Source organism: Pleurodeles waltl, chromosome 12 (genome assembly GCF_031143425.1).
Source record: "Pleurodeles waltl isolate 20211129_DDA chromosome 12, aPleWal1.hap1.20221129, whole genome shotgun sequence".
Taxonomy (NCBI): domain Eukaryota; kingdom Metazoa; phylum Chordata; class Amphibia; order Caudata; family Salamandridae; genus Pleurodeles; species Pleurodeles waltl.
In genome coordinates this window covers 677283488-677296085 of record NC_090451.1, presented here as the reverse complement: position 1 = coordinate 677296085, position 12598 = coordinate 677283488, and the positions used below count along the sequence as shown (strand labels likewise).

At 41.4% G+C, this 12598-nt stretch overlaps 1 protein-coding gene across 1 annotated transcript in view; it reads right to left on the bottom strand.

Moving 5' to 3' along the window:
- Positions 1-8714, bottom strand: part of LOC138267233 (extracellular calcium-sensing receptor-like) — a 28745-nt gene extending 20031 nt beyond the window's left edge. The window contains exons 1-2 of the mRNA XM_069216088.1: positions 8565-8714; positions 6792-7070 (exon numbers count right to left, since the gene is read on the bottom strand). Of these exons, the coding sequence (XP_069072189.1) occupies positions 6792-7070; positions 8565-8714 (429 nt within the window). The remainder of the gene's footprint in view (positions 1-6791; positions 7071-8564) is intronic.
- Between the last annotated feature and the right edge of the window lie 3884 nt (positions 8715-12598).

The window sequence follows — 12598 nt, the reverse complement described above, 5'->3', positions numbered from 1 at the left end:
CTAATGGTGTGAGCAAACCCGTGAGGGAGAAAGACGTAACGGAGGGTGATCGGGTTAAGATCAGACACGGCAGAGTTGTCCGTGGCCTTTCTATGTTTTGGGGTCCTTTCAGAGTTAAGAAGGTAGGTGAGAGTCATGTGGAGTTGGAGAACGTTGATAAATGGAAGGAGAGTGACACTTTACCAAAGGACCAAAGGAAGGAGGAACAGGGGAGTGTCCGGGTAGACACTACTATAGAGAAGTACAATAGTTTTATGATGATGATTTAGTTACTAAGTCAGATGGAAAGGAGAGAGCAGAGCATCAGTTGCCTGTTCCAGGAGTTAGATGTTCGGAACTTGAGAATGTGAGTCCTGAGTCTGTTTCTTATGATGACACTTCAAATGGTGGTCACAGCCAGAGGACACGCAGACCACCATGTTATCTACAGGACTATGTACAATTTGTCTAGTTGTATTTAGTAATCCTGTTTTATTGAGTTTTTCACCAGCAAAACTGTATTTCTTCCTGTACTAGTACTTGTCAGTTACATTTGTGTTTCAGTTCTCTGTTTGTCGTGTTTATGTGTAGCTAAGTTTTTTTTTTTGTTGAGAAAATTGGAAAGGAAGAGGATGTGTAATATTCCCTGTGTTCCTTTAACTACTCCGTAGTTAAAGAATGTAGAGAATGAGAATGTTGAGGTGCGAAGTTCTGAACGAGTCAGTTGGTGTTGGCTGGATTGGGAGGAAGTCACGTTCGTTGTTCACCATTAAAACCTCTATTTCCTTCAATACAAAGGACTTCGTGTGTGGCCTTCATTACTACAATCTCCCACACAGCCTCTTTGATTTTTGATTTCTGATGTTTAAGTTTGACTTTTAAGTATGAGTATTGTTAATTTTGAATTTAAAATGTGGGTTATATTTGTTAGTGACTTTCTTTTGGGCTGTTCCGTTGCCGAGTATTTGTTTGTCTGGCCATTTTACCCCTTTAAAATGGCCACCATAATGTGTAGTAGGATCACATGAGCCGTACTGATTCCATTTAACCCCATGTGCTTAGGCGCTTTCATCGTCCTTGCCGTAATTGAAAACTAGTTACATTTGCTCTTTGGAGCTAACGGCTGCACCTCTTCTAGTAAGAGTTTGTCCCTGAGAGTGGAGATTTATATACTGGTTTTATGCCACGTTGTACAACTTCTGTAGTGGCTAAGACCTTTGCTGCCCTCTTGTCTACTGCATTCTGCATCTGTGGCATATGTACGTGTACTCAACCAGCGCCACCTGTGGGAACGAACTGGAGCAGTCTTTTCCAGTAAGTATGTTGGAAAGGGTTTAGTTTTGACTGATTTAGGTGATTATTGGCCATGTACTTACAGTGTGGTTACCTGTTTCCAGATTATTTCCCTGGCCGGCCTTATCTTTGCTCTTTTGCTGGGCAGTAAGAGCAATGTATTTTATTTTGTGGTGATTTCATTTTTGCTTCTTAACTCCTTACCCCTGTTTTTTTCCACAATGATGGTTGGTAGTTTGGATCATAATGCATTGGTTAGGTGGTTAGCATGTGTTTAGCCTTAATTTAATGTGTGGTGGTGGACACCTAGACGTGTGGTCCGTACTAGGGGTTTGACACTTTGGCACACCTACATGCTCAGCAGGTTTTGGTTGACTCTTTGCACATTAGGTGTTGGCAAGCGGTGCACATCCTGTCCTTATTCTTTTTTTTGAGGGAGTACTGATATGGATTTATGTTTGTGCTTTTTAGGTTTGTCAACATTGAGTCCTGATGATGGTCTTGTGGAAACGTCAGTGTTTTCTCCTCCTTTACACTACTTAAAGCATTACCCTTGCTAATGAGTCCTTAGTATTTTGAAAAAGAAGGACTTCTATTTTGGACTAGGGATTCAGTACCTATTTTCAGTTAAGAGGAGTCTACACCTCTCTGAGATCCCTGAATTCAAGCTCTATGAATTACATGATGAATGATCTTGTTCAGTGGGGGGCGATGGTGTTGGGCGATTTGAACTGTTTATATTTTGTTCCTTAGTGACTGTTTTTACCAATACATTTCTTTTTACAACAGTATGTTTTCTTATTTTAAAATGCGTTAATATGTATTTTCTTGTATTATATGACCAACACTTGAGTAATTTATTAATAAATCCACCAGGAACACTTTACTGTTAAAATGTAATTTACCCAGTACCCTGGGGGATTATTTGTTTGCCCTGTCTTTTGTTAGAGCTTTCTTAAAGTGACATTTTCAGAATGTGATTTAAAATCCAACCTTACCATCAAAGTGAATTTTAAACTACAAATCCTCAGACACCAAACATAACTTTCCTCCCTACACTCTAGATCAAAATTCGATACTTATTAAATGCAATAAGGTAACCCAATGTTATCCTAAAGGTGAGGTGAGGTGAGGTGAGTCTTGTAAAAGTGAAAATGAACTTGGGAGTTTTTCATTACCAGAACACCTAAAACTTAAACGTACATGTCCAAAATTTTGAATACATTGTACCCTGCCCTGTCAGCTGTTTGGGGCCTACCCTAAGGGTGACATAGGTGTATTAAAAAAGAAGTTTCAGACATGACAAAAGGTTTGTTTTGACAGGCCAATTTGACAGTTTAAAAACTGCACTCACAGTCTGCAAAGGCAGGCCTAAGACGTGTTAAAGGGCTACTTAAGAGGGTGGAGCAATAAGTGCTGAGGGCCCAATTGTAGCATTAAATGTACAGGCTCTGGGTACCTGTAGTGCCTCATTAATAGGGAGTTATAAGTAAATTGAATATGCAAATTAGGCATGAGTTCAAAAAGCCTGCAAAAATGGGTTTAGAAAGGTTGTGGGGAAGGCAAAATATTTGGGAATGCCCGGCAGAGAAGGCCAAGTCCAACATTCACAAATTCATGCTTACGTATGTTTCCAAACTTCCAAATAAATTATCCCTTAGAAGTCTGATTTAACAGGCCATCAGTGGGGTTTATTACTATATATTTCTCCACACGTGTGGCAGACACATCAGCACTAATAAATGCACTTAGGCCTCTCAGCAATCACTTTGTGAATTTCTGGGAGGGGTATAAAGGATAAATATGGCTGTATAACTATGGTTTAGACCAAATTTACCATTGTGAATAAGCCCCAAACATCTTAACACTTTCTATACGACTAGATCTTGGTTTAGAAAGAGGGTGTTGCAGAAGGTGAATTCTTCTGCCTAGATCTAAATCCACCTATTGATGAATTGCCACTTTTCTCAGCCATGTGCATGTACTTATGGGTTGTGGGAGAGCCAGGAACTAGGTCTCAAACAGCAGCTTGGGTAAAATCTTCTGAATAGTTCAGACAGTGTGGGAGCTACTTTCTGATTATTATAATTATGTGTACATATTAATATGAATCATTTGCTATTAAAACAAAAACACTGAGCTGCATAGAAATGTTTTTTTCTAGCCTATGCTTAACTAGGCCTCAAATGGGCCTTGTTTCCATCTTGAAAAATATGTCTCCTGTTTAATTATAGTCACGGTGTGTTTTTTTGACTCATCCTGACACTATGCAGCAAAACATGCACTAGTTGATGTTTTAAAGATGTGATGTTCAAATAGAAGTCCGAGTGGAAGCCTTTGCCACTTTCAAGGCTCTTCCTGCTTGCACGTGGTAGGCAGAACGTCTATTTCTTTCAATTCTTTGTTGTTACACATTTGCTTTTCCTCCTTCAATTACCCTAAGTCAGAAAGAGTTTAATACATTTATGTTAGGGGACATTGTTAAATGGATGAGCTGATATATATATTTTTTAAATACTGAGCAGTGATTTGTCCATATATGTTTGCTCATCTTATGTTGTCTGTGCAGTTATTCACTGCTTTCTATGGAAACATTAATTATAACAGACCCTCAGTTTTGGGGCTGAGATGGGCTCTTGTGAGTCTCTAGGTAGGATGCCCGTTTTCTTTTTGATTTGCTGCACATTTTGGACTTAGTCATTTTTTTCTGATTTAGTTCATTATTGCATGTCTTTGTGTTACTGTATCACCTTATGTACTGATCTTTAGTAGTTTAATAAACCTTCCTGTTTTCCTCTAAAGTTCTGAACTCAAACATCCTTTTCAGTCCTTTCTTTTCTCATTGATTTCTTCTTTGCAATGCTGTTTTAAATCTTGTCCTTAGGGACACCTTGCCTCATTTATTCTTGAGGTCAACACTGTCCCCAACTCTGCATCTGGGAGCTACTATCATGCAGTTAATATAAGTGAAAGCCCACCCATAACAGCACTAAAATTAATTTGAAATGTTTTCACCTTATATTTGTGGTTTTTAGTATGCATTTCTAATGTAAAATTACCAGATTTCAATGACTCTTCTCATTTTTTCCACGTGTTGGCATGAAAATACCGATCAGCTGGTCAGATACCGGTCAGGTGGCAATACAAACTATGGGTGGAGGGTACCTACAATTGGCTATGGAATGATACTTAGATGTGTTATCCTGACTGACATCTTTGAGGCAAGACATAACCTTGCTGTAAACAGGATACAGCTAGAGTTAAACTGGATACAATAAAGGAATGGGAACCAGTGACAGTCCCTTCAATTTTGCATACTGAATTCCATTTCGGTTTCTATTTCTCTTAATTGTTAAGTACACATTGCAGAACTAAATTGCTTCCAGGAACAGAGGCATAGGATCAAACCAAATCCGTACCGATGATAGGTTGTGCTGGAACTGCCTAGATGTACATGCATAGCTAATTAAAAGGTAGGCCCTATTTAGTTCATAGTTTGTGACTGGAATGTGATGCAAAAAAGGAGAAATAGATAAACATGCCTAATAAATAACAAGGTATGGTACAATATAATAGATACATGGGGAAGTTGGTGAAGAGATGGCAACATGGGTAGAAGAAGTGTTTTGAGTCTCGATCTGAACTGCAATTTCTTTCTTGCATTACAGCCAGTTAGACCATCACAATGTGTATTGTTTCACACTTGGTAATGGCCTTCAGATGTTAGCTGAGACACAGGGGCTGAAAGCAGACAAGCCTGCTGTTCAGTGTGCTGTGTACAGAAAGCTCTTTGAGAGGAAGTGAAGGGCACAGTTTTCAGCAGAACTTACAGATGTATTTTCTTCTACCCCAAGTAAGCAACGTTGCCTCGGAAGACTGCAGAAATATCAGCATCTTTATTGCTAATGTTTTGAGTTTTTTAAATAGTCGCGTATATTGGGAGTCTCTTCATTCAGCTTAAAATAGGCTTAGCTGCCAGATTCAGGGCCTTATTTATCAGTCTTTTACGCAGCACAGTGCAACAAGCCATCTTGCTGCCCTGTGCTGTGTGAAAGGATAGTAATACACCCTATTTAACATTATATGGTGTGTTCCTGTCCTTTCCTAGTGCTAGTGCACTTTTGACTGCTTCACTCTAATGCAGGCACCCTTGCATCATGTTCAAGGGTGCCTGCATTTTAGGCAGGATTGTTTTGTGCTAAAAGGGACACTTTCCTTCACAAAAACAGTCCTGAGAGACATTTTCCTCTTTCTGTGTGTGTGCAGCACACGTAGAAAGAGGAACAAACAAGAAGAAATAGAGATATTTCTCCTTGTTACATATCACGTGGGGAGGCGTAGCAATGTGACTCTTTCTCAGGTCTACCACTAATGGTAAATCTGCGAATGTGCAATGGGTGGATGTGTGGGACCACCCAGGTTCCACCCATGCAACACCTTCCTGCTGCAGAGTGACGCAAGGCTGCCTTGCACTACTCTACATTTATCAAGCCATCTCACTTAGATTTTCGATCGCCCTTGTGCCCACTTTGAGAAATATGCCCCTCTGTGTAGAAGAGAGAGATGATTAAATGAATATCCAAAGGGTTCCATCACTGATAAAATCTCGTTGACAGACAGCAACAATTGGAGCAACTTTCCAGTCTGTTGAAATTCACAAGGAATTCTATGAGTGCTTTTGGAGAGAATTTCAGGTTTCCATCAATACTTACATGCATAAATCTTTACTTATGAGCAAATGTAACTGGTGTGCATTTTTTGCACATTCAGCTTTGGGCACTATTTATAAAACGGTAGACCTGTGGCGATAAGGAACAGTAAAAAAAAATGACTTCATGTCCTCCCATTCAAATAGGTCCGGGGGACATGTAGCTATTTCTCCAATGGCCCTTGATCCCCAGGTTCACTGGAGAAGATTGGCCACGGCAGAGACAAATTAGTCTCTGCTGTGGCCAAACTTTGACTGCCCGCAATTACATTTGGTGGGCTGAACAATAAATTGCCACCGGGAGGGAACTCCGTCGTTATTGCAACAGAGTACCCTCTCCCCCAATATATAAATAAGGCCCGTTTTTTTTCTTTGCTATATTAAATATATATTTTTTATCGAATAACCTTTTACACTACACCCAGCCAGTTTAGGTGTACCTCAACGTTTCTGCCCTAGAAAAAAATTGCTCCTGGAGGACATTTCTTACCATATTTAGAGTGGTAATGTCCCTTCCAGCAGTGTCGGAGTGCCAATAACCTTGCACATTTGTGGGAGGTTACCAAATTACTAAGGGACCGCACCTTGAAATGCTAGCATCTCACATTTGTGAGTAGATTTGTTTATTAACAAAATTACATGTACTAGGTAATAGGATGTGAAATAATGCCATCGCAATTATAAATTATTTTTGATTAGAAGTGAGTGTTTACTTTTCTAAATGAAGGTATTTGCCTACAAGCATTTGACTTAAGAGCACAAATCAGGGCTTAAGTCTACATGAATATGTACATTGTTACCGGGTGCATACCTGAGGGTATCTGTAGAGTCCCAGTAAATGTGCCATGAGGATTGAACAAGAGGAACCAGCATCTCCAACAAATCCAGCAAGGCGACCATCCCTTTGGCACTGGTAGCTCGGAATGTGCCTTTGCTTCCCAGTCAACATCCACAGGGTCCCCTGGAGGGCCTGTGTCGGTTCTAAACAAGAATCGTAGATCTGGATGCCTAGGGTGACGTTGGGTAAGAAGTCAGGGTTGCCATTAATCTCCTCAATGGCGAACATCATTGCCTGGAGCCACTGGTAATTCTGAAAGACAAACCTTGAACAAGCAGTTCAAAAAAAGATCAGTAACATATAGTTGCCTCCATTTGTTTGTAGCTACTGAAAAGGGTAAAGTGATGGTATATGCTATATATTTTTGAAGATCTTTTCCTAAGTTCATTCACATTTTCTGTGCATCTTGTCTATTTATAGTCAATCTTTTCACTTTGGATAAGAAATAACCCTCTTTGTAAACATATACTCCAACCACACTAAAACAGTGGATATACGCATTAAACTGATCTGGCCAGGAAGATGATTGATTACAGCTGCAAGGAGCGTGTAGGGTACACTTAAGGGTGACATTTACGAAGGCTTTAGATTGGGTCACTTTTATTGTGCAGGCCCGACACAAAGTCCTTTTTTGGCATTTACTAAGCAATTGAAGGTCACCTTGTGTTCCTTTGTGTGGTCTAGTAAATGCAAAGTAATGTAAGGCAATTGAAAGAACTGTGTTGCATTACTTTGTGTCTGGAGGCCTTACATGAGTGGAGCACAGGGCAGGACTAGCTGTAGCAGGCATTGTGTATTTTCCCGTGGGCTGGATGGGTGGGGGACGGTTTTGTTAAGGGGGAGGGGCTGGTTTTGCAGCAGTGCTGCAACATCAGTACCCATTAACAAAAGATCAAAAGCAACAATGCTTTGTCCGCCCCCCTGGGGGGCTTATGTGACATAATTGCCAGGGCTGCTTTGGGTTCCCAGTCCGGCCCTGGTGGAGTGTGTGCATTCCCATGCATTCATCCATTGAATCTGGATCATTCTCAGATTTACGACGATGTGTAACCTTGGGAATGTGTCAAAGTGCTATGCCTTCCTGAAGCAGGAGTAACTTGAAGAAATATCTTTACTTTTTCTTGTTACTTCCTCTTTTTATGGATGCTGAATTCTACAGCCCACATAGAAAGAGGAACATGTCTTTAAAGATTGTTTTTGTGCTGAAAGGAGTACTTTCTACACAAAAACAATCCTGCCTATAATGCAAGCACCCTTGCACTATGGTGAAAAGGTAGCTGCATTGGCACTAGGCAGCCACAAGTGCACCAGCACAGGCTGAGAGCTGTAGAGCATCAAATCTTAGTAGATATGGTGTTTTTCATCTCTCTTCCATTCCCACAACAAAGCGCAACAACTTGTCTTGCTGCACTGTGTTGCCTGAATAGTAAATATATAAGCCCGTTAATTCCCCTCCTCCCAGTAGATTATGCAGGTTACATTTGCTTCTGGAGCCGTGTTCATAATAATATGTTTGTTGAATTTCCTGGATCCATGATACTTTCTGATACAAAAGTAATGTTGTGGCAGCCAGTGCAGTGCTCAACTCAGCGCAGCCTGGCTGATTACAACCTTGTTTTCTGCCAGCCTTTTCATGGCGGTTTCCCCACCATAAAAAGGCTGAGAGCGAACAAGTGCAGGGGCCTTCAAACATAACACCCTCGGAATGCGCATTTTGAGGGTATTAGTTGGTCCCCTCTGTGCTACGAGATAGCACTCGGCTCCCTTAAAGAGGCCGAGTGCTATCTCATAGCACTGACCCTGCCGGTCTGACAGGTGGGAGCGCTCTATTACTACGTGTCCACTGGTCAGACTGGCGGAAACATCGTAATAGAGCGGGGGGAACGTCACCACCATGTTGATTAATAGAATTATACCTTGATCTCTTGTGTGCATAGTTCGCGCATGCGCATTGACTACTGTCTGACATTGACCCACTTCCTGATATGGTAATTTGACCTAACTGGGTGTCAGACCATGCTACGATCCAGATCAAGTTGGACCTAAGTTCTGTCCAGCTACCAATAGACAAAGAACAACTAATCTCTATGCTGACCCCTTTCCAGGGTGAGAATAAACAGTTTTAAGAACACAAGTAGTGCAGGCCACGGCCAAAGAGGAGTTCAGAGGGAAAATCCAGAAAAACCCCGTCATATCTAGAAAGGGAGTACGACAGCAGAGAGGGCTAGAAAAACAGGTAATGACATTCACAAACACATATAAAACCACAAAGACACTTTCCAACTACAACTCAAATAATAGGAAGCTCAAAATACCATCCCAGCAATATGTGATAAGGTCAGCACTATAATCACAAAGAGTTGAGATTTGCTTGACAGATAGTTCCCCAGTAATGAGAGATGATCCTGAGTCTGCCCCTTGCTGGAAAAGCTGTTTGTCCAACTGAAGCACCTAACTCAACACCCAACTGAGGACTGACAACGTTACCACTTTTGGGACTAGTATGATGCATTATACCTCTGAGTGCCCCTCATCAAGGTCCATAGTCCATAGCAGAAGACTTCCTCTCACGCATCTGCTGGCCCACACTGACACCCGCACAGTTGGCTATCTGGTATAATATGTATTAAAGACTTATCACAAAAACTAGTCCCCTTACTATGCAAATGATTCAAAGGTATATTCAACAACAGTTGACCACTTCTGGAAATGATTAGGCCCAAAATCATCTTGCTCCTAAAACCTGGCAAGAGCTCACTGGACTGCACTAGTTATCGACCGATCTCACTACCTAATGCAGATATGAAAATTCCGGCAAAGATTCTGGCAAACTGCCTTCAACAGGTTACACCCCTCCTACTTAAGCGAGACCAGATGGTGGTTATACCTCACCGCTTCTCTACATCCACCTATGAGCACTGGTGCATATTTTGTGTCAGGTAAAGAATGATGCAGAGGATAAAATACCACATCCACTGCGCACTGAGAAAGGAACTGGCAGGGTGGAGTGGCCTTACCTGTTCCACCTGCTAACCTAGGCAACAAGTTGATAGCAGTTCAGTGGCTCTAGACCACCACTATGGCTGTGGTCGGGAGCATTGACCACTCATTAATAGATTTTGTGATCTCATGGGAAACAGAATATGGATAGCCACTCTCCCCATTAATGGTTGTCTTCGATTTGGAACCCTAGCACAATCCACACAGAATACACACAGTCTTTTCACTTTATTTTTTATAAAAAAATCATATTTCCAGTTCCCCGTTTTGGATTTTCATATTTTGGTCGTATTTTACTCATAAAATAGTTATCTTTATTTTATAATTGGTCCTGGAGTTATATTGTGGTTTTTGTGATTTTTTTCCATGCAGCCTGAATCCTTTTCGAATTACTTTTGATTGCAGTTAATAAAACAAGTAGTTGCAAAGCCAATGAGCCTGGCATTAATATGACAATGCAAGAAAACACAGCCATGTACAACAGTTTCTTTCATGTATTAGTATATTAAATCTACACTGATTGGCATTGCCAGTGCTTATTACGTTTGATATAGGAATGCATACATTTGTTAAATCTGTTTGGAGGTACAATAAAAGTAAGGAATTCCAGAATTCCAGTCCATGTGATACCCTGAACAAGGCAAGATAGCAATTTTAGATTTGCAGTTTTCCAGAGTTTCAGCAGTGGTGAACTGACAGATGAATGAAGCCATCTGTGTTCAACAGCTGGTTATTGCCTATTTGACAAATGTTTTGAAAGAGACATTGGGTCTATACTAAAATTAAAAAGATAATGTTTAAAGCCAAGAATTATAAAAGAAATAGAATTCATCCCTACTGTGTGTAGCAAGCCACAAAACACTAATCAATGCAAAATGCTTTTCAAGACGGAAAAGACCATTACTTTTGATTGCAAATAGAAAATTGTAGTTTAGTGTACAAACATGATGGTTAATACATTCAAACTAGGGTTCCCAGATCTCACCATATGCACTAAAACCAATGTTCTTGTTCTGCTCTGAGCAGGTGGTAAATGTATACCCAAGTCAGTGGGTGAGATGGAGTTTGTGGAAGGGAAGTGTTATGTGTCAGAATAAAACAGGGAAAGATGCTTGGCTGTTACTGTAGGCAAAGCCTCATGTGATTTTATAATGCTGAATTATGGCTTGGCAATGACGGCTCTGGTTCGTCCATACACGGAAAAACGGGTTTGGAAAAAACAACCCACATGGAATCAGCAGAGTGGATTTCCATGAAGTAATTCTGCTCCACCAGACTCATAATAAGTGCCTTTGTGTGTAAGTGAGAGCTGAGCGCCTCCATAGAGCAAGGTTTAGGTCATTAGTACGTTCTGCGACAGTGGTGGCATTAAGGATGTGAGCAGGAGTGGCTTGCGGTGTTAAAGAGGGGCAGGGCGGCTTGCGTAAGGCTGGAGGGAATTAATTTAAAAAAATACCTCAATCGTCGCTGCCGTCACCACTGCCCTGCTCCTCTCCTGCGCAGGCAGGCTGCTGCAAAAGCTCCCAGCCTGCCCTGCGACCAATCCTGACGCTGTTCAGAGCAGTGTTAGGATTGGCTGGGAGCGTCTAGCCACGGCGCTCCCAGGCAGACTGAAAGCCTGTGTCTGCTCTCTCCAGCCCGGCAACACAGTGCTATGCTGGATAGAGCCTACTGCGCATGTGTCTTTGGTCAGCCCGAGGCGGCCCGCCAAACATGCATGCACAGTGAAGGAGAGTGCTGTGCACTCCCCCTCAGTGTTCGTCACAGTCTGTGGCCCGCCCCATTTACAAAAAAACAATAATAAACATAGTTTATTATCATTTTTTGGTAAAAGGTTTGCAGCTGATGGCTGGGGCAACGCTCCTCCGCTCTAGCAGAAATGCCGCACCTGGATATGAGGAACATAGGTATCTTAAAAGGCTTTGTGTTGAGTTAAAATGTCTGGGAGTAAGGGTTGGACATTGACTAGTTGTTTTGTGTTTCCAGTTTTATAGCACCACTATTGTCTCAGGGTGTGTAGGTTAATGTTGAATTATATGGGATTGACTGGGGACAGGGTACAGACGGTGACAGGGTCTCTTGTCTCGAAGAATGTGTAGCTACAGGGTAGGTGGGAGATATTTTACTTTTGTGTTCTATATGTGGAAGTGTGGTGGAAGGAGGTTTGAAAGTGTGTAAAAAGTATTCTTTTTCTTTACGCGTTACTTATCCATTGCTAGAGATGCTTTGAGTTATGTCTTTGCTTTGAAAGCTGAAAGGGCAGTTCTCAATTTTTTAAACAAAAATTGAGTGCCACTGCCTAAAGCTCTGCTCAGAAACCAGAGGCTGGCACTATTAAATGTCAGTGCACCGAACACCAAGGCTGGTATCTTGAAACTACTGCACTCCTCTTTAATCCCCTACCAGACACTCCTGCACTTGTATTGCTCACTTGTAGGTTCCGGCTTTCTTTCCCATTGTGTTTTTTTCCGTCTTTCTCTTCCTCCCTGTTTCCACTTTGTGTGTTTTTCCCTTGTGCTCATAGTAAATGTCCAGTGAGTGAAAAACAAAATAGTGCTGGCCCACAAAAATGACTGCTGGTGAGCCCCAGAGACAGCCACTGGCTCAAGTTAAACACTGTGAAACGGAAAGTGTAAGCTTGGGTCTGCTGGGAGTATTTCTGTGCCTGGTTTGGGTGAAGTAACCATTTGTTGGAAAAATCAATTTCATTTTCGTAGAGCAGTGGGTCACTATTTCTAATTTCTTTGAAGGGATTGAAGTACCACTCCGTTATTCCTTTA